This window comes from Ictalurus punctatus, chromosome 8, assembly GCF_001660625.3.
Source record: "Ictalurus punctatus breed USDA103 chromosome 8, Coco_2.0, whole genome shotgun sequence".
In the NCBI taxonomy this organism is placed as follows: Eukaryota; Metazoa; Chordata; class Actinopteri; order Siluriformes; family Ictaluridae; genus Ictalurus; species Ictalurus punctatus.
The window spans coordinates 8059755-8081920 of NC_030423.2; the positions used below are offsets into that span (position 1 = coordinate 8059755).

The window sequence follows — 22166 nt, forward strand, 5'->3', positions numbered from 1 at the left end:
CTGCCTGCATAGAACAAGCCTCATTCAAACATATCCTTTGATTCTGTCTTTTATTAAAATGGGCATTTTCTAATTGCAGAAATTCTTTTACCCTATGTCTTATAGGTGCAAATTATATAGGGATCCAATAACTGTCAAAAACAGTACCAAATATTCACATCCAGCAAACGTGATTATGGATGTGTCCAATGAGCTTAAGGAGATAAATGGCAGAAACAAGGTATGTATTGTATGCTGATTACAAAAAAAGCCTTCAAAATATATTTTTGAATGAATGCATGCCTTTTATTGTCACTATACACATGTACAATGAAATTAAGAGCCACTCCTTTTTTTGTTCCGGGCTTTTTTTTGTTCCGTACATAGAATAAACAAGAAGAATAAACAGATAAATAAGATAAATAAACAGATAAATAAACAAGATAAATAAACAAGATAAATAAACAAAATATTATAAATAAACAAAATATTAATTTTATTAATTAAATATAAATAAACTAAATATTTCCAAATATATTTTTGTACATCGTTTTAAAAATGTTTCTGAAAGGTTTCAGGAAGATGTTTTATACATGGCTAACGCTTTACAGTAACAGTACATAAACAATCATGCGCTAATACCTGAATTGATACTTACTTAAATATGAACTAATGATGAGTTAAGGCATGTACTAATCAAGAACGAATGAAGAGCTAACCTTAAGACTCACTACAATGTGAGTCTTATGAATTCATGCATGAATAACAACCACCTTAATTACATGTTAGTACATGTATGAAGTAACAGGTAGGGGTAAACTGAATCAAACACGCCCCTACATGTTAATTAAAACATTAACTAACACACATGTACCACCATGTACTTAATGTAATTGTTATTCATGCATGAATTCATAAGACTCATGTCATAGTTAAGGTTCGCGCTTCATTAGTTTGTGATTAGTACATGCCTTAACTCATCATTAGTCCAATATTAAGTAAGTATAAATTCAGGTATTAATGCACGATTATTCATGTACTGTTATTGTAAAGTGTTACCTATACATGCATTTACTCCTCAATCAAAAGGAAGCTAAGAGGAGCTGAACTGAAAGTAAAGTAGGCAAATCAGTATACAACAGATGCATCAAGCAAAGTATTACACTCTTCCTCACTATGTGTAGATTGCTGTCTTGGTTATATTGACACTATACACTGAAATGGCAGACATCCCATAAGAGCAACATCCCATTGAACCTTGTTACCAAAATTGTGACGTTAAACTTGATGACAGGCTTTAATATATTAGATTCCTCTATGCTTGACCTATATAGTATTCCTCCAAACTTGATCTATGGTTGACTCAATACTGTTGTAATAATTTGGGTCAAAAATTTAATCCAAAGCAAATGGTAAGTGTTGTAAAACTCAACGCATGTTACACTGAATGCAAAATTAATGGACTTGAGAAACCCACATATCACTGTAATTGTGAGGCTCAAGCCTACATGCACTAAAGATGTAAGATCATTTTTCTGCTTTCCAATGAAGCGCTATAACCTCACAACATGTCATGCCCTCTGAGAGAGAGTTACAGTATGCCACACACAATTTATATGTAAGGCATATTTACTAGCTCATGTAAATGAAAAGACCATGTTTTATAGGGGCATGACCTGGTGTTTAATGATAACAAGGTCAAATAAAAAAATTAAGATTTGATTGAGAGTGAATACTTTTTTGATGCATCACCTAAATTCCTTAGCTTTAAACAACATACTAGTAGGTTTCTGCTTCAAAATGTGTTGGAACTGCAAGGTAGAGAGAAAAGAGCAGGGTTTGTGTCCAAGAGTGAGGGGGTTAGTCAGAATGTCTGGCTAAATCATTGGGGATTCAATCCTTTGGGTATATATTTTTAAATGAAGCCTCAGGTACCATGGAATATGACATTTTGCTGTAATACAATACCACATACTAAGAGTAGTTTCACCTGGTAAACAGGTGTATTTTGTCAGAGATAAATTGGTGATTTCCTCAAAATTTCATAGGTCATTTATGTTACTGCAGCTCAGAGCCAAAACAACACAGCAGAAATCCTTAGTGCTTGACCTGAAATCAAGTTCCCTACTTTGTTCATGATGAACTTGCAAAAATACAAATTTGACTTGTTTCTATCTACTTGTTTGCAAAGACCCTATATGTCAGGTGTAATCAACCTTGGGTACAGTCTGGGAACACTAAGACATTTATATTGAGACATGCTGAGACAGCATACATTTGCATACAGCATACAGATGGCTGTACTTTTTATGGGAGTGCTTGACTCCGCTCCTTTGCCAACAACTGAGCTTACTGTTATGTCTAATAAAATTGCTTCCATTTGTGTGGAGACACTGTACAAATTACATGCGACCCAGGCACTCTTTCTGTTCTCCAATAGTTTAGGCTCCAAAACTTTATTTGAACAAAACAAACAGGTACTTTTACTGTGCATGTAGTGACTCATTCATTCAGTGAAGCTCCACACAGACAGTAACTCAAGCCCAGCATCAAACCCAGGACCCTGGAGCTATGAGGCAGCAATGAGGCACCACTGTACCACCATGTCACCCTATGATTACTTGCAGTGATTTGAGTACTGAAACAGTAGTTGAAACAGTTATATTCCAAAAATGTGCTGTATTGTTCACAGATAATAAGTTCCCTGGTTGTGATAGCTAACGTGTCAGGAGTTTATACTTGCAAAGCCAGCAATGAGATTGGAGAGAGGACAATGATGACTCATTTCTATGTGAATGGTAAGTGACTTATCTAGATGTAATGTGGCTTTTTAGAAACAACAGATTTTTTTCAAACTGGTCCCTGCTGGTTTTTGTTTTATGGTTAAGCACACTGTAAAATATGGCAATTTCAATTATATATAATTAGGAGGTGGGGTGGGGGGCTTAATTGTGCACCATTCCTGATTGCTTTGCCTAATTGTGACTGTCACTATTGTAGACAGCTTAACAGGTTCAAATGTTCTTGAACTGAACAGGAGGGCCATGTAATTGAGCATGCGTTAGCTGTGCACACTAGATTAGAACAATGAGGAAGAATTAAGTATATGATATTACAGACAGAGATCAGGCAGATGGAGTTAGAGCACTAAAATAGAAAGGGTACAAGTTGAAGCAGTTTCTGAAATTAGTGAATTAAAAGCGTTGGCAGGCTATAGGGGACCAGAGGAGAATATAATGGCCTAGGGAATGTGCTGTGCCAAGGTGGGGATGACCCTGACCACAGGAATGCTGGTGAGAAGGACCGAATTGTAATAACAGCTGTGTTCTCTTACGGAACTCGAGACGCTCTCCAGCACTGGGAATAAACAAGCGTGTTCCAGCTCCCCTGAGGCCTGGCTTCAGCCTGGTTCCTATTGTAGCTGCTTCAGGTCGGCCATCTCTGTTGCCTTCCGCCAACAATCTGCTTCCAATTAGTAGTGATGAAACAGGAAATAACTGCACATTTGACATTCCATGACCGCGATATGCAGCTTTGTGTGCTGTAGTGTGGGACAGAGTATGACCGGGTCTGAAGATCACTTCTAGGATTGTATTTGTAATGTGAATATTGTCATATACTTTATTATCAGGGAATTAAAATTCTGTGGGAAAATTAATGTTGGTCTTTGTTCCCAAAATACAATTTCCAAATCCAATATTCCTTTGTTGTTGTGTTCCAGACCACCCCCAGTCTTTTGAGGTCAAACCCTTGACAGCTACTGAAGGAGATGATGTCACGCTGATTTGCCAGGGCACACGGTTCCTCTATGATAGGCTGAGCTGGCATGATTCACAGGGTCACCTGGTTCAGGGTGACAGCTCCATCCAGATCAGTCCTTATTCTGTCTCCCTATCACTCAGACTGAAGAATGTTTCTAGAAACCACACAAATGACTATGTGTGCAGAGCAACCAACCTCAACACGAAAACTGAGGTCAATACAACGTCTAACTTAATCATTGATGGTGAGTTACTTTTATCAAGCCATGAGTATATTTATTATCTGTTTCCATATTTTCATGTATTCATATATCCTATTATGAAGTTGTGGCATTTCCCATTTCTGATATAAAGCTAATTCTGTCACAAATCCATATGAAGCTTAAACATTTTGAATGTGATGTGCTTGCTACACTCTGAAAATAGATTTATCAATCTTATTCAAGTTTGTTTACTGTCTAACTATTTGTACAGAGAAGAGTGTTCCCTGGTTGATACAGAACTTGACCAGTCAGGATGTGAACAGCAGCAGCACTCTGACCCTAGCATGTCTGGCCCATGGTGTGCCACCTCCATTTATTACATGGTACAAGGACAAGATTCCAATCACAGAAGGACCAGGTAAAGATGAACTACTGTTTAAGTCTGCTTAAATGTCACATTGTTTCATCACATTCAAAATACACAAATCTATTTTTTCAAATTTCAAATTGATCAATGTAGTAATTCATGATTTAATCGATACATTTATGTGCGAACACACATCAAATGACCTGAAGTACTGTAGTAAGTAATACATTGTAGTAAAAATAGTTTTCATCGAAATTACAGAAGAAGCATAATACACTGACTGTTTAAAGTAATTTAAAAATGCCTGCAGGAATTACTCTGAAGGACAATGGGATCCTGATCATCCAAAGGGTGAAGAAAGAGGATGAGGGCTTGTATGAGTGTCAGGCCAGTAATGCAAAAGGTCTGGCAACCTCTAGTGCAGTCATAACTGTACTGGGTGAGTACCAGTCAGCTGACAGTCAGCTACTTCTCATTTCCTATAACCAGTACTCAATACAATGTAATTGCATAATGGACCTGGTACTTCAAGTTAGTCGGTGCCAAAGTGCAAGTTCTTATTACTAGTTTTATGCCAACATCACAATCCGCGATGAACTGAAATCCCATTTGTGCTTCTCTCTATAATCCCATGTATTCATGTGAATAAGATAAAGAACTTTAGCCAAACTTTAATATTTAAGTTATCCCATGAGATGGAGTCTGAGGTTTCTGGGAATGCCATACAAATTCCAAGGCATTTTTTTAAATGATAGGGGTTGCAGAGAGGGTCCCTCACTTGGGAGCTGACCTCTGTGCTATCAGCAAGGAGCTTCACTAATGATGGTAGTACAGCTTCTTAAAGTAGCAAAGGGCTTGAAACTTGAAACACTATAATGGAAGACAAATTACCAGTTATGGTGCCCAGTACGGCACAACACAGCTTCTTCCATGCAAATGATCCCACAGGCAGTCACTAACATTCTCTTCTGTTTTCTTAGTGCAAAAAGCTGTGTGGTGTAATCAAGTCAATGAATTTGGGATATTTCTGTGTGTCTGCATTGAGTTATCTAAATCCAACTAGAGCAAGGAATGTGCTTTGGTAGCTTTATTGTTTGTTTCATGCCTTTTGGAAAAAGAAATTCCTAATGGCTTATGCAGTATGCTGACTGTTGAATTTTTTTGTAATTGATCACAGAGCATGTACTATGCAATAAATCAGCAAGTGTGCTTTCCATAAATAAACAGTGTATGAACAATGCCATGTGCCTGCATGTCCAAGTTGTATACAAAATAAAATAAAACAAAATGACAATAAAGTAAACAAAGTCACAAAGCGCCTCAGGGAGCTGGCTTACAAATAGAATCTTAACCATTGGTATGTGCTTTTGTGTAACTTCAGGCGATGAAGGCAAGCCAAATATCGAGGTGATCATCCTTGTGTGCACGGGAGCTGCTGCCACCTTCCTTTGGATCATGCTCATTCTCTTCATACGCAAGCTTAGAAAGGTAACCAGTACAGTAAGGCTTTAAATTGTTCGAAAACCACTGCTTTGCCTTTATTATAATAAGTTTTGAAAACTGTGAATTTCTAAGACTATCTACAGACTGCAAATTTGTACATTTCCCATAATGGAATACATTTAATCAGCATTTTTTAAAATTTAACTCAGTAAGCAGTTTTGTAATATTGCTATATAACAGAAATGCATACATAACACAATGATATTTGTGCTCTCTTCTCATTATGATAATTGTTCAATGAAACCCTAAAGGAATATAAAATGTATACCTCTATTTCAATTTAGCCAAGTTCTGCAGATCTAAAGACGGGCTACCTGTCCATCATCATGGATCCTGACCAGATGCCTCTTAATGAACAGTGGGATCGTTTACCTTATGACAGCAGCAAATGGGAGTTCCCTAGAGACCGTCTCCGACTAGGTCAGTTTTATTCATGCATTGGTTCTAACATAAAAACACCTACTGATTCCGCAGGAATAAGTGAGTCAATCTAAATGAGCCAATATACATACATGATGTTTGACTTTTTGGACAAAAGGGTTGTACTATTATTTCTTAGTGACCAATGTTTGTCATAGGTTCTTTAGTACCCCATAAATTCCCTGTGGAGAGCTACAAAAGTGGTCCCAAGCGCTGCAGATTGTTTTAATTACAGGCCCATATCTTTACTGACAGGACAAGCAGTCTGATTTATGATCCTCGAGGTAGGACAAAGTAAACCGACAAACTCTCTCTCTTCCCCCCCCCCCCCCCCCTCTCTCTCTCTCTCTCTTTCTCTCTCTCTCTGTTATATAGGTAAAACTCTCGGCCATGGTGCTTTTGGAAAAGTTGTAGAGGCTTCTGCATTCGGCATAGACAAGCTCTCCACATGCAAAACAGTTGCTGTTAAAATGCTGAAAGGTAAGTTAATGACAAATCACTGATTTGGTCCTGAATTTTTAAACCAAACTTCAAACTTTATTATCAGATGCCCAGATCAGATTTTGTTTGAACGCTTGCATTATCTTGTAATCTCTTTCTAATGAATTTGTGTACCACAATGAGAGCAACCTTTTCTCCAGATATTTATTCTTTGAATTAGATTTACATTCAAAGCAGGAACCTTTCACAGCTGGATGATTTTGCTCTTACACAAAACCTTTCACATCACAGTATAGATGCAGAGATAATTAGCAACTATGTTGGAGGGTTTGTATGTAGGGTTTGCATCTGAGGACACGGCTGTTAAGAAGGATAGCGTGCAGATATGAAACTTTGACACAGGTTAAAAAATGTCAGGTCTAATTGTGATGTATGTGCAACTATTCATGTACACTTTCATTAAATAACTTCAAGCAGATCCCCTTTTTGGATTTATGAATGCATCTTTATTGCTTTTTTGGAACAAAAAAAAAAATCTCGCGTGTACTCAACCCAGTGAAAGCACACAACCAGACCACACCTTCAGCATTACTGGCTTGACATATAATTTTCTAAACATATCACTAAAGATTTACATAAAGAATGAAGATAAAAACAAATATTTATAATGTTAATTGGGACAGCAGCACTTGAGGCTGTCTTGGTCAAAATATCCTACCTCCTTTTACTACATTGACAACAGTTTGTGGAGAATATCGGCTGCTTTGAAAAGCAATAAGTTCTTCTCCAGTGGTGGAGTTGTGTGATGATAAATCACTCTAAAAGCATTATCCCTCTGGTGTCACATTATCAGTCCTCCTTAAGCATTAATCATCGGGAGAGAGAAGCTGTCCGGATCATGTGCTCTGCACCCTAGGTCAGTTTCTAATGAAAAGCAGTACATGTTCTAAAAAGTCCTATGTATTTTGAAATGCAATGTCAGTGTTTCCACAACAGTGAATCTAATCATTTTGTGAAACATCTTGCTCATATTATCTTTGTGTTTACATATTATCCTTACAACAAATCTGATAAGGTAGATGCAAAGGAAAAATTTGTCAATTTTATTATACTCAAAATCAGAAAGATGTTTATTGGCCAAGTAAGACTTCACTGATAATCCATTTTTCCTTCTTCTCCTGTATACTTTTGTATCATGTACAATAGGAGGAGCTACAAACAGTGAATGCAGAGCTCTTATGTCTGAACTGAAGATACTGATTCATATTGGCCACCATCTCAATGTTGTCAATCTACTGGGAGCCTGCACTAAGCAAGGAGGTGAGAATGTAGGGACTAATACTCCGGCCCTAATTTGGACTGTTTGTTAGAGCGAGCTTAAAACATCTACATTATGTACTGTTCTCTGCTTGTTTCAGGCCCACTGATGATCATTGTGGAGTACTGCAAGTATGGCAACCTTTCTAATTATTTGAGGAGCAAGAGAGGAGACTTTGTGGTTTATAAAGTAAGTATAAGATGTGCTTTGATGAATGAATAACACCGTGTCTTTTATGCTTACTGATGTACACTACCGGTCAAAAGTTTAGACACATATACTTTATTTAACACCCCCCTCACACACACACACACACACACACACACACACACACACACACATACACATTTTAGAATAATAATAAAGTCATCAAAACTCGGGAGTATCACAAATGGAACTATAGGAATTATGTTGACATAAAAAATCCAAAATAAATACAAATAATTTAGTATATTAGCATCTTCAAAGTAGACACTTTTTTGCCTAGAATTTCCAGAAATGTATTCTTGGCATTTTCTCAACCAATTTCTTGAGGAATCCCCCTGAGATGCTTTTTAAACAGTATTAAACTAGTTCCCACCCAACGCTGGACACTTATTGGCTGCTTTTCTGAATATTTCGCTCAGAGTCGTCCATTTAATGAAAGATTTTTTTGTAAATAAAATGTTAGTTTTCTAATGAAAGAAATTAATGTGTTGGCAAGATTGCACCAATTTAAAACATTTAATCATACACCTTCAGAGCAAAAGATTTTTAAGATCATGAGAAACATTTCAGTCAAGTGTCTCCAAACTTTTGACCAATAGTGTGTATTTCTCTGATCAGTCTCAGGATGGCAAAGCACTGCTGCAAAGTTCAGGGTGTGAACTTAGTGAGCTCCTCAAGCGTCGACTGGAGAGTGTGGCTAGTACGGGAAGCTCAGCCAGCTCAGGCTTCATTGAAGATAAGAGCTACTGCGACTCAGAGGAAGAAGAGGAAGGTAGTGGCTGAATGTCTTCCTTCCCCTCCTACAGTCATACCCCTCTCACCTCCACCCCACCCTACTTGCTCCAAAGACTCCTCTGGTTGTTTTTGTCCATTTCAATTTGATAGGATGCTTCCTCTGGGATACATAAATACAACTTATATTTATCACGACCCACTGTCGCCCGCTGTCCGTAGAGTTAGTTTGTTTCATTTCCTGCCTCATACCCAAGCTAATGTGTTCCTGGCATTCCGCACATTGCCTGTTATTTTGGATATTGATAAACTGTTTATCCAGGTAGAACAGAGGAAGGGTCTTGCTCCCCCAGCAACCTCCCCCAACCCCCAACCACCAAACAAAACAAAACACCACGCCACACCCAAGGTTCACTGACAAGCTATATTAAACAACATCTAAAAATAAGTGCCAGATCTTTTAGCTATATTTACAACACAAGGAAGCATCTGAGGAAAACAACTCAAAGTTCAAGACAAACATACTAGCTTAGGAGGAAATGTTTATATTCTCCATATTATCAGTGAGTAGAGAAAGCCTTGTGAAGACTTCATGTCTTACGATTCTACAGTGGTTGGAAATGGATGTTTTTTTTTTTTTTATTTGTTACTGATTTTTTTGTTTTACTATTTCACACAGAGTCTGAAGACTTGTATAAGAGAGTGTTGACACTAGAGGATTTAATCTGCTACAGCTTTCAAGTAGCCAAAGGCATGGAGTTTTTAGCTTCAAGAAAAGTAAGTCCTTGATTAAATTGCTGCCCAAAGTTGTACAGATATTTCATGACTCCAAATCCTGCTAGTCAAACAGGTTGGTGTCTGAGGTTCAGTGCTTAATTTCTATTTTTTAAGTTTTCTGCTGTGCCCAGTAACAGTTTGCCTCAATTCTTCTTTTTCATTGCAATGCAGTCCCCTTTACTGTACACATATAAACATGCACAGATGTGCTCAAACACAAATGGGGCAAATTCACAAATGTAATATGGAGATTAGTTTTTGTTTGAGGGAACTGTGGAGCTCGTCATGTTACTGTGGTTACTCCTCACATTCTGCACAATCACCTCATCTTTTTCACATTATCACACCTTTCTTCCATGTGTTTCCAGTGACAATGCACCACATGGTAGATAAAACATGAAATATAGGCTTCTCTAACCCAGACAATTCCACTCTTCAAGTTTGGCATGTATGTATTTGAAACATATTATATAAGTCAAGCCTTTGGCTTTTTTTTCTCCCAGTGTATTCACCGTGATTTGGCGGCACGGAACATCCTATTGTCCGAAAACAACGTTGTTAAGATATGCGATTTCGGACTAGCCAGAGACGTGTATAAGGACCCAGACTACGTCCGTAAAGGAGATGTAAGTGTGCCCTTTTACATTTTGACTATGTCCCTGATCACATTTTACAGTTCACCTTTTTAATACAGTATAAATCATTAAAAAACACTTAACTTGTTGAACAGCTACAATAACAGCCTCAGTCTGGAACAAGTACAGTGATTTTGCTAATGCCAAGAGTCGGTGGTATTCGCACAGTCATGTTTTAGCCCTTGACAATATTATTCTGTTCAGAGAATGTTTGCTTGTGGTCGAGTGTGGTCACAGACGTCATGCTGATTTTGTATTTAAGCAGATTTGCACTGTTTTACAGTTTGTTTGTTTGCTGAACAGTGTGTTTGCATGACTACAGTTCACACAGGTGAATTAGGGGTCTGGCTGAACACTTGGGCTAATCTGCCACTATTTCCACAGGCCAGACTTCCTCTTAAGTGGATGGCACCAGAGGCCATATTTGACAAGATCTATACTACACAGAGTGATGTTTGGTCCTTTGGTGTGCTAATGTGGGAGATCTTCTCTCTGGGTAAATATCAGTCCTGCCACTGGTGGGTGTAAGTCACAGTCACCTTTACTAACAACCACCCAGCACATACATACTAACTGTAAAATGCCCATGTGAATTGTATAAAACACATGGCATCACGTGAATAACATATGATCTCTTGTGAAAAACAAACCACATGGCCTCATGTGATTAAATGTGACAAATGACCATGAGAAAAATGTGTATCTTTTCTGTAAGAGATGCTAACTTAATCTACACTCTTATTGTGTTTTCTCGCATGGCTTATAACAGGACATCTTGAGTTAATATTGTAGTGTTACTGGATTATGCAGCAACCAAAACTGTTGCATGCACTTTCAAATTCACAGTACAGTTCAAAGAACATGGTTGTTTACAGCAATTAATTATCTTAGAAGAAAACAAATGAATAGTGACTTCACTTGTTGGATTTGATTTTGCTGCTATTTTATTTCGAAATTTTGCCAATACAGTATTCATTGTATACACACAGGAGATCTTTCACTTTCAAAGAGAAAAGTATTTCACCATGTGTTTCGTTTCCTCGTGTCCTTGGTCAAGGATGCGTAGTGGAAACCATGAGTTATCCAGAACTGTTGGACAGTAACTCTCTACTACTCGTAAATGATTGCTTTTGTATAAAAAATAAGTCATTGTCCTGTCAGGTATAAATAAAAATTTTTCATTGCACATAAGCAAGTTTCATCTGAGTTTCACACCTCAAGGGTTTGATTCTTGTCATGGCCCTGTATGTGCGGAGTTTGCATGTTCTCCCCATGCTGTGGGGGTTTCCTCTGGGTACTCTGGTTTCCTCCCCCAGTCCAAAGACATGCATGGTAGGCTGATTGGTTTGTCCAAAGTGTCGGTGGTATGTGATTTTGCCCTGTGATGAATTGGCACCCCATCTAGGGTGTACCCCGCCTTGTGCCCCATGTTCCCTGGGATAGGCTCCAGGTTCCTCATAACCCTGTAGGCTAAGCGTTATAGAAAATGGATGGATGGATGGATGGAAAATGAACTCACCAAGGACTGCACATCTGGTTTGTTTTGAATTTTTGTTCATCTTCACAAGACCAGCTGAAGCATTTTTTTTGGAACCTAATAATGTTTAAAGAACAAATGTTTGCATTAGACCCAAATCCACTTGGGTTGTGGTTGTGTGGTTTTATCTTTGTGTGGTGGATTTCTAGCCTTTGTTGTTTGGATGTAGTTTGTGACTGTTAGTGATGGGTCATTGTGTGTTAGACTGAATTAATCATAGTATGCTCTAGGATTAACCTTTTTCTGTGCCATTTATTGTTATTGGATATTATGTGAAATATTCCAAGCAAGTACAGAAAAATATTGCTCCAAAAGCACTGCTATTTTTAGGATTCAGCTGCAGCCCCAACTCTTGTAGGGTTACTAATTTATGCAGGTTTTGTCTGAATGTATTTATACTTTTATAAACCAATCATTTGTTTGTTTTCCTCGTAAGCATACTGGAAAGTCCCACCATTTCTTTTTCAGCTCTCTTCACTTATCTAAATCCATTCTTCAAAATTGCCTCAAAATAAAAATTGCTTCTAAATAAAAGCCTTCTTATTAATCTCTTTGAAATGGTCAGTGATTCGCATCAGGAGCTAGCTTAATAACAGTCCCCATTCTCTTCTCCACAGGTGCCTCTCCTTATCCCGGTGTACAAATTGATGAGGAATTCTGCTGCCGCTTGAAAGAAGGCACCAGAATGCGAGCACCTGAGTATGCTTCCTCTGAAATGTAAGAGTGACACTGAAATGTCCATTTTATAACAAAATTCAAGTGTTAGCATATATTGTTATTGCAGAGAAAGGTCATAGACATTTTTTTTCATGACGGCATTTGACAGAACTTTAAATCGTTTAAAAATCTTGTCTAAAAATGCATTTAAAGACAGAACGTTTTTTTAGATGTTCCTTCACTGGAATGCTGTTGAACAGTTTCTGGGAATTTTATGTGAACTTGGAGAGACTACAAAGGAGGTTGCCTCTCTCGCCTTTTTTTTTTTTTTTTTTTTTTTTTTTTTGACATCAATCTTGCATCATCCCAAAAGAGGGAAGTTCAGATTGGCTGAAACTTTCGATGAGAACTGTGGCTCTTGTGCACCTAATTTAGAGGCTGCGCTCAGGGGCTTCAAGATAAAGTTCAGTCTGGAGAGTGTTATTGCCTGTTCCTAATCAGAATGCCACTACGCTAAAATACCCCTTTCTGAAACATGAGCCTGTGCAAGCTGGTAGCTATTCAATTGTGTCAAATTCCTCATTTTTATTGATTTCAAAAGGTTAAACTAGTCAAGGCAAATACACTTATAAGAAGTCAAGGTAGATTGTTAATAATTTAAGATGGCTTGCAAAATGTGGTCCAGACATCAGGCTTCAGGGATGAGGTACCCTCGCGGTCATAAATTTTGTCAAGCTGGTGCCAACTCTCTTAAACCATAAAGGACAAAGGCCTTTCATGTGACCTCAAAAAATTTATTAATGGAGTTGGCAGATAAGGTTTAATATAGTATGCAGCATCATCTCTGTCCTCTATTCGAAAAGAGAGTGCTCCCACATGTCTGATATTCTATTTCTTGGGAGACTGTCATGACCCTGACTCTGACCCTTGTCTAAACTTCCTCATAATGTGTGTGATAATGGAGAATAAAAATATTTTGGGCAATAATTCAGCATCATTGCTCCATAGACTGATCAGGAATGTGACCTTATTCAGCCTGATCCACTGTCAAGAATTCAGAGCTCAATCCACCAGTCAAATTTAAAAACTGCAAGACGAAAACAGACCTAACATATCTAGAATCTATGATTTATATCCACCAGAAAATTACAGGCTTTATTAAACCATCTGTGATGAAATTTCGTATTTGTCTCCATTATAAAACACACAACATGTTGATCGAAGAGGAATAACCAACTGCTATTACAAGTTTCTGTTAGTCAGGAATCTCCAATTAGAGCAGAAATTCCTTCATTTAATTAGTAATTAGATAATCACCCCAACAATCCAGTTGTGGAATATGTGTTACTTTGTTCCAAACAACAACAACAAAGCAAAATTAATATAGTAGGTCAGGGCAGAGTAACACAGAGGAAATTCTGAGACATCTGCTCATATCAAAGTTTGTCCTAACATCAGATTAGCCCTAATCAGAACACTAAACTAAAGATAGTGGAGACTGGACTGTACTTAAACAACATCCTACTGCAGAACCACAATTAAAACAGGATTGGTCACAATCATTCCCTGTTGCCACTCTCAGCACTGCTTCAGAATCTTCCTTAATTCCTTTATAACCGAGTAGCACCGTTATTCTGATATATGGAGCTGAGAAGTACCACATGGAGAGAGGTGCTGACAGCTCTTTAAATGCAAAGAAGGCACCTCTCACCTCTAATGCTTGTGCTGAAAGCAGAAGAATTAACTGTTCATGTGACACCAGAAATTATTAATGATAGGCTATAATAGGACGAAGGCAAATGAGCTTGCAGAAACGTAGAGGTCAGGTCAGATAGCCTGTAGTGTTGGGGCGGTGGTAACTCAAGATCGTCTTAGTGGCCACAAGAGGAAAGAGATTTATGGCTGCAGTGCACAGAACACTGTGTGTCTATGTTTCTGATGTACTCCTTCACACTAATGTGTTGACAACTTTGTCTGTATATACAGACTGCATGCATAGTGTCAGGATATTTAATTAACTAAATGTAATTAGTATGCTTCTAAGCATATTTCTTAGATCATTTGTTATTATTATTATTATTATTGTTGTTGTTGCTGTTATTATTATGAATAATAATAATAACAATAACAATAATAATAATAATAATATTGTACGTGTTTGTGTGTGGTCCCTGTAGATATCAGACCATGTTGGACTGCTGGCATGGAGAAGCACAACAGAGGCCCACGTTTACAGAGCTAGTGGAGAGACTAGGAGACCTGCTTCAGGCGAGTGTACAGCAGGTGAGTGAGTCGTTCAAATGCTCATTCATTAGTTCAAAGGATATCAATTCTACAGCCTGCTTTCTGATTTATGAGATCCTTAGCAAAAGATAGAGCCCTTTTTGGGATGTACAACATAAAAAAACCCATGAATAAGGGCATTGATTCAGTAAATGAGTCACTGTGCTCAGTATCCTCTCAGGAAACGGTAGCTTTGATTTGTTCTAGGTATGGTGAGGATATGACGAGGAGTTTTGCCTGTGAGAGTGCTTAGTGTAACTGAGAAGGGAAACTCCTATAAACAATCTTATTTGGTTCCCTTTGACAAAAGAACGAGGAAGAAAAGTACACCAGTACAAGACGAATAACAGCATTTAGTGCAGCTATGTTTGCTTTTAGAAGGTTAAACCAAGCTTGTATTCTTGTCTTAACCAAAGTATACACCCTGGAATGACAAAATTTATTTTTGCTTAAATCCTGTTAAAAGAAATTTGCTTTCTGGCACATCATTAAACAGGGACAGTTGAAAGCGAGTGTGAAAAGTCTGTAGACTATAGGAAGCTTGTCAATGTTTTGATAAAGGAAAGGGAGACAGTTATCCCATATTAAATTGCACACTAATGTGGAAGCAGATCAAACTGTAAATATCAATGATGGAAACAGCCAGAATTTTTTTTTTTTACTCCATCTCAATTAAGATTAGAGCAGTCTGGACTTTTTATATACAAATCAGCACCTCATTGCTTAAATATACTCACACACTGTGAAGAGGATTTATTTAGTTTAAATTTTTTTTTGTCGAAGCTAGTTCCTTTGCATATGCAACGTCTCCACAGTACATATACTGTATGTAGAGCTTCAGATTTCTCTAAACTTTAAATTACCTCATACTGCATTAGTGTATACTTGGTGATGTCATTGTTATTATGGGGGCCTCAATAAAATGGTTTAACTCTGTATTTCGGTCAGGAGGGAAAACATTACATTCCTATCAACACAGCACTACTGACAAAAGCAGAACCGTCAAATTCAGACCCTACAGAGGAAACTTCCTTGAGACCTGTCTCTCTCAGAAACTCAGGAACCTCGTGGTAAGTGTATCATTATAGACAGATCTGTATGAAGGACAACATAATTTTTTAAACACTTACTGTAGATTATTTGTAGCAATATTGTTGTCTATAGCTGTTTTAAATTTTTAGACAATCTTTTTTATATATTAGAACAAAGTTTTCACAGTTCATTTCCTGATTTATATGAGTTCATTATGGCTGAGGACAAACAGAACAGTGCGTGGCTCCTGATAAAGCAGGTACAACGCTGAGAGTCACAGGCTCGTTGCACTATGGGCCCCTTAAGGAATTTCCTCTCTAGCCACAAATGCACTCTCAAAATTTATGTCGGCTGAAGATAATATTTGTTCAACTGTTGTATTTTCTCAGGTTTCCTACGTGCATTTATTAAGAACGGTGTTGAAATGCACTCATGACAGCTATCCCAAAAGCTGAATTAAGCAGCTATCTGATAACTCTGACATTCTAAGAAAAAATGTTTCAAAAAAATATTTTTAAAGACATACACTAAGCTAATGCAACCATGAAACTCTTTATTTATTGTATTTAGCCTTTGTATGTTTTAACATATATTTGCAATAATATTTTTATTCATTTTATTCATGTGAAGAATATGGATATACACTTTTGAGAGTATCAGTCATGTAATATATGCTTTATGTGAGAATAATAGATGGGTGCGAAAAAGGCTAACTGTGCAGAATCACAGCTCAAAAGAAACACTGAGGGAAAGTAATGTTATTGGCACCTTTTATTAAGATTTTGCTCAACAAACACTGGAAATTATTGAATAACTGTGTCAATACTAACCTTTTAGTGAACTTTTGATTCACTCAGGAACATCAAGGTCCGTCCAGGCAGCATCAGAACCTTTGATGATGTAACAATGGAGAGTGGAACAAATGATATGCATGAGGTGGGGAGTTTGTTCTCACACCACACCCCCACACACACAAGTCCATATGATCTTCATAAAAAAACATGTGGTTTCCAATAATAATAATACAAAACAGTGCACATCCACTCTGCAATGCTGCATTGACAGCAAAACCACTGTATTTCTTAAAACAGATGTTTCTTTTTCTAATAACGTCATTACTCACTTTAGAGCATGTGTTTTCTCATACTGTCATTTGCAGGGAGAGCATTCGGACAGCGGCATGGGTCTGTCTTCTGATGATCTGAAGAAGCTGAAGCATTTGGATTCCTTGGTTCAACCCTTAAGTATCATGGCCCTGGCGTAAGTGCACTGTTAAAACCCTGTCACTCACAGCATCAAACATTACAGGAAGAACTATCTTCCTGGTAACCCTCCCACTGAGAGAGAATGTAGATGCAAGAATTGTCATACAGTTTTTTTGTGCTTCACCCTGCACTACTCTTACTCCCAGTCACTGCCTCTCTCTTTTTAAGAGGTGACTTGGCGAGAGAGCCTCACAATGGCACAGTGGAGGAATATTGCTCAAGGTGACAAACCCAACAGCTAGACAACAAAAGCAGGGCTGGGAGTGTGGCTTGTTAATGTTGACTACAGGGCCTCACGTCTAATGTCTTTGTCTGTTCTGACTACATGGCACTGACGTTCTCACTTACTAAATTGAAAAACATGCAAGCATACTAGACCTGTTCAGGTCAGTAGAGAATGCCATGGACAAATCTGGTGCCAAGTTTCTGTCAGCATTTCTATAGTCGTGCCAAGTGGCACTCATTACTCTGGACAGTGCTCAGGAGATCATAAAAATGGCCTGGAGTGCTCCACAGTGAGAGATCTTAATAGATGTTGTCAGATCTAGATAGGGTTTCAGATATTTCCCTTGTATGTTGAACTTCAGAGAACAATGCTTAGTATGAAAAAAGTTCCTGGAATAAAAGTTTATGAATGCCCCACACACAGAAGTGGTCTTTGCTGCTCTGATTAAAGTCCACGTGGTTGTTTATGTTTTTATGCAGGGTATCAGCTAAGACTCACTCAAGACATCTTAACCAATAGGACAACAAATATAAAATTTTCTGCTTAGTAAAAGGAGATCATTCAGTTGTTGGCTATAGATATCAGGCCATCTGAGAATGTGCTCTTCTGATTGTGGCTTTCTGGCGGTTGTACATAATCATTAAAAAGTGATGTCTAAAGAGGTTATTTTGTTATAGATGCAGAAATGGTCAAACAGACTCTTCTCCTTAATCAGCCAGAATCTTCCCTTGTGTTGGAGGGTTACAGATTGAAGTGTGGTTTGGCACAGAGACAAATATGCGAGCCCACATTTTGTTGTTGTTTCCATTGCCAAGTGACCCATACTGTACCATGCTGAAAAAAAAAAGTTCAAGTTAGGCTGTATAGGAAATGGCTTCCAGTGATCAGTAGAATACAAAGACTCTTAGTGGTGGTGTTGTACTTTATTATTGTCTGACAAAGTTTGCATTCAAGTTTCTTTCTAATTGTACTATTTGACATGATAGCACAAACCATTTCTCCAGACTATTTACAGTGATCCCCTTACCAATGGTCTCCACCACAGAAAAGCTAACTGAAGCCCAGAGTCTGCTGGCAGAACTTTGTCCATGTTGCCATGGCCTCTTCACTTGGGTAAAAAAAAAAAAAGAGCCACTTCAGGCATGCAGAGAATGATCTATACATTGCAGGGAGGCGCTCCTGCTGAGAGACCACTCGATCACTGCCACCTTTGACCTTCTAAAGCTTTACTACTTCTTCTTGTCCCCATCAGTATTGTGTGCATGAATTCCACTTGGGACTTCTCCATTCAATGCACACATGTGCTTTGAGGGCAATGGATCATACTGTTGTATGTGCTTTAGAAAGCCTTAGAACCTACAAACCCCTGAAAGTATGGCAATCCATTCTGTATGTGTTTTCACCACAATCTCACAGACTAATAACATGGCACACTCAATGATTTACTCCAAGGTGTCTGACCTAGTGCACTTCAGAAACCCTTAGCAACCAATGGGGAAATTCAATGGCAACGAGTTTTTAAGTGCAATAAAGCATTGTTGCAAGTTACAGCAGTGACTGATGCTATTAAAATCGGACTGGGATCTATCACATTTGCTCTGAATATGAAATATACTGTACATAGTGAACACATTCAGAGTGCTTTCAATGGTTTTATATGTTTTCTTCTGCTTCAGGATGAAGACTAAGAGTAAGGAGTCTGTTTTGTCAGAGGGGGTGATGGAGAAATACCCACTACCAGTCCCTTCACTAGACTTTAGTCTGGAAGATTCCTCTCTAGATCCAGAGCTGGAGTGCCATAGCCCTCCACCAGACTACAATTATGTTGTCCGCTATTCCACACCACCTGTCTGAGTTTCCCGCTGTTACCCGTGTGCCATCTGGACCTCATAATCAAGTCCTGGACTGTTACACTTACTACTTAATCTTTTCTTACTTTTATGAATCTTTTTTACCGAGATTTTGTTAATTAATTCTGTTCCCTTGTTAACATGTATATTGGTCAGTATAATTCCAGCACTTCTACCTTAGTGTGTGTTGTCTCCTAAAAGCTGTTGAAACACATTACAACATCACTGTGATACACACATATAGATCACCTCAGGTATTTCTGTTATCTACTGTGAACACAAAAAGCACACCATATTACAACTTGTAGCATAGATTTCTTTCATCAAGTCACAAATTCCAGCAAAATCAAAATCGGATTTTAAAGGGAGAAAACAGCTTCTTTAGTACTTTACTAATTTGAATAGTTTAACGAAAAGAAACTGGAAAGGATCTAATTTTACATTTTTACATAGACATTTGTCAGCTCTTTCTTTTAAAGATTACTTTGAGGGGAATTTTTTTTATCAGTGGATACAGACAAGTGTGTTACACTTGTACAGACAAGAGTGTTATTAACTCATTAGATTATTAAGAGTTAATATTTTGTTGAATAATTTCTTGTAGATGATTTTCCTTTATAGTTTCTGCCATTCAATATAGATCATAACTGTATGTAAATTTATTCAGATGTCACAGTTTTGTATGCACATTATTTTTTATTATGAGAATCCACATAATGCTCTCACTGTTATACCCTATTTATACTGTTGCATAAAATTTTTCTGATTGATTAGATTGCAAGTATTAATAACCAGCATTAATATTTTCCATTTATTTGATTGTGCAAAACAAAATCATTCATGTTGGGAGGATATGTGGTCTGATCTCTGTAAGACACTGTGTTTACTGCATGTACTTTATTGACCTCAATATGAATGGTTTTAGGTGAAATTTACTGAATCCAGTTATACTCACCATGCGCTACATCCCAATAAAATTTTTAATGAATAAATGTTATTGAAGATAACAGTTTGAAGACCACTTTGATAAAATAATCAAATAGTAATCGTGTAAATAATACCATCACTTTAAATGAAATATATGTTGAATTATTAAACATTAATCCATCACACAAAAAGACTTCTTCTGCTCTGCATCCCTCTGATACTTGCTCACATTTCAATGTCTAATAATGTTTCACATTGTATACATTATAATTACAAGAAATATTCAATGTCAATATATTTCCAATTATGAACCCATTATATTTTATTGCCTATTGATTCATGTTTGTGCTATAGCCTAATCTGACTAAAGCTTGCAGGGCAGGCTAAAAGATTACTAAGTAATATAATTTTTAAAAGGCTGGTCTCTACATATATATAGTTATCATAAATTATAGCAGAAGCATATGTGACCCTGCAGGTAATATCAGTATTAACTATTCTGTAGCAGGGGACAAGAAATGTGTGGCCTTGTACCAAAGATTGTTGTCAGCAAGGAGAGAACTGTTACTCCTATTTGTTACTTGCTACTCTTTTTTTTCATTAGTTACCAGTATTCATTGGTGGATATACCATTTTCAAGACAATATCTACTATCAAATAATATTTGTATCATTTTTGACTGATTTATATCTATTGACAAAGTATATTGTATGCATTGAGATTTTGTTTTCCTGCATTATAAATGTATTTTAATCGGGCATCAATAAAGATCTATTTATTTATACATAAAATTTTATTGTAATGATTGACTTTTATGTTTTCACAAACCCAGACACTATTTTAAGCACAAACCTAACTAAATATGAGACATGATTAATATAATAAAAATCATACACAGTCTACATAAAAAAAAAAAAACGTGCACACACACACACACACACACACACACACACACACACACATGTTCTCTACAAACTCTGCAAGCATGAAAAGTCTACAAAGTCTGCAAGCATGACATATGGATGGTAACAGTTATGGCAGTAATGCATGCAATACTTCCAGAAGCTTTTTTAACATTTAATTTTAAAAAAAAGAGAGAGAGAAAAGAAATAGAAACAAAAGAAAGGCACTGCAAAAAAATTTTTAATGGTGGAATGTTGACTGATGTACTATAGATCTGTATGATGCTAGACGAGTTATCATAGCAATTTACCCATTCCCGTAGCTACCTACTGATAAATGAGAACCTCAGAAATGCAAAAAGAATATATATTGTGTGCCATTTTGCTTCCGAAAAAGCTTTGGCATCATATTCCTGACATTCTTACAAATTTTGCAGCCTTTGAGATGTTCAGGCTGTGTGTCATCAGTATGTGCCCTTCCTCCTACTCCTTGGCCATGGAGACACACTTCCTGAGCGGGGTGAGGCGCCGGCAGTCTGTCTGTCACCAGGACAATACCTCAGGAACGGAAAAGGAAGGCTTTCCTAACCATCCTAACACTGGCTTTCCTGTGGGATTACAGTGCCTCCCAGCCACGGTACTAGGTGTATCCAGAGTCTGACTGTATCGTGGGGGAATATGTGCAACAATTAAAAAATAAAAAGTCTTAGATGAGCAGCATGTTATGTTATTAACATCCCATTGCATGTCACCTACACAAACAAACAGGGGAAGGATGTTGAATAGGTTAGGGGTCATCATACTCTGGCCACAAATCTAGTTGGGAGACTCACGTATAACTAGTATTTTTCCTCAATCACAGGAAGATCTTGAAGTCTTGAAAATCTGCGTACTATGAAAAAGAAACAAGAATGACATTCACACAAACACTGCATTTTATATAACTATTAATCTGATTGTATAATTAGTAAAAATTTGTTTTCGAAATTAAGATGGATCCATTTGTGAATTTGAGGATATGATTTGGCTTTTGAGTAAAGCTATTTAAGTACAGGATGTTTTTAGGGGTTGTTTCTGTATAGCTGCTTTGAGACAATGTCTATTGTAAAAAGCGCTATACAAATAAAATTGAGTTGAATTGAAT

The 22166-nt window shown here is 37.4% G+C and overlaps 1 protein-coding gene across 1 annotated transcript in view; it reads left to right on the top strand.

Annotated features, from left to right (window-relative positions):
- Window positions 1-20911, top strand: part of kdrl (kinase insert domain receptor like) — a 44279-nt gene extending 23368 nt beyond the window's left edge. Inside the window, exons 19-38 of the mRNA XM_017474616.3 lie at window positions 106-220; window positions 2672-2777; window positions 3701-3985; window positions 4215-4361; window positions 4621-4749; window positions 5692-5798; window positions 6098-6233; window positions 6609-6713; window positions 7881-7994; window positions 8093-8181; window positions 8818-8971; window positions 9611-9708; window positions 10212-10334; window positions 10728-10839; window positions 12498-12597; window positions 14715-14820; window positions 15769-15890; window positions 16710-16788; window positions 17012-17112; window positions 19020-20911. Coding sequence (XP_017330105.1) covers window positions 106-220; window positions 2672-2777; window positions 3701-3985; window positions 4215-4361; window positions 4621-4749; window positions 5692-5798; window positions 6098-6233; window positions 6609-6713; window positions 7881-7994; window positions 8093-8181; window positions 8818-8971; window positions 9611-9708; window positions 10212-10334; window positions 10728-10839; window positions 12498-12597; window positions 14715-14820; window positions 15769-15890; window positions 16710-16788; window positions 17012-17112; window positions 19020-19197 — 2506 coding nt within the window. The 3' untranslated portion in view covers window positions 19198-20911. The remainder of the gene's footprint in view (window positions 1-105; window positions 221-2671; window positions 2778-3700; window positions 3986-4214; window positions 4362-4620; window positions 4750-5691; window positions 5799-6097; window positions 6234-6608; window positions 6714-7880; window positions 7995-8092; window positions 8182-8817; window positions 8972-9610; window positions 9709-10211; window positions 10335-10727; window positions 10840-12497; window positions 12598-14714; window positions 14821-15768; window positions 15891-16709; window positions 16789-17011; window positions 17113-19019) is intronic.
- The last annotated feature ends 1255 nt before the right edge of the window (window positions 20912-22166 follow it).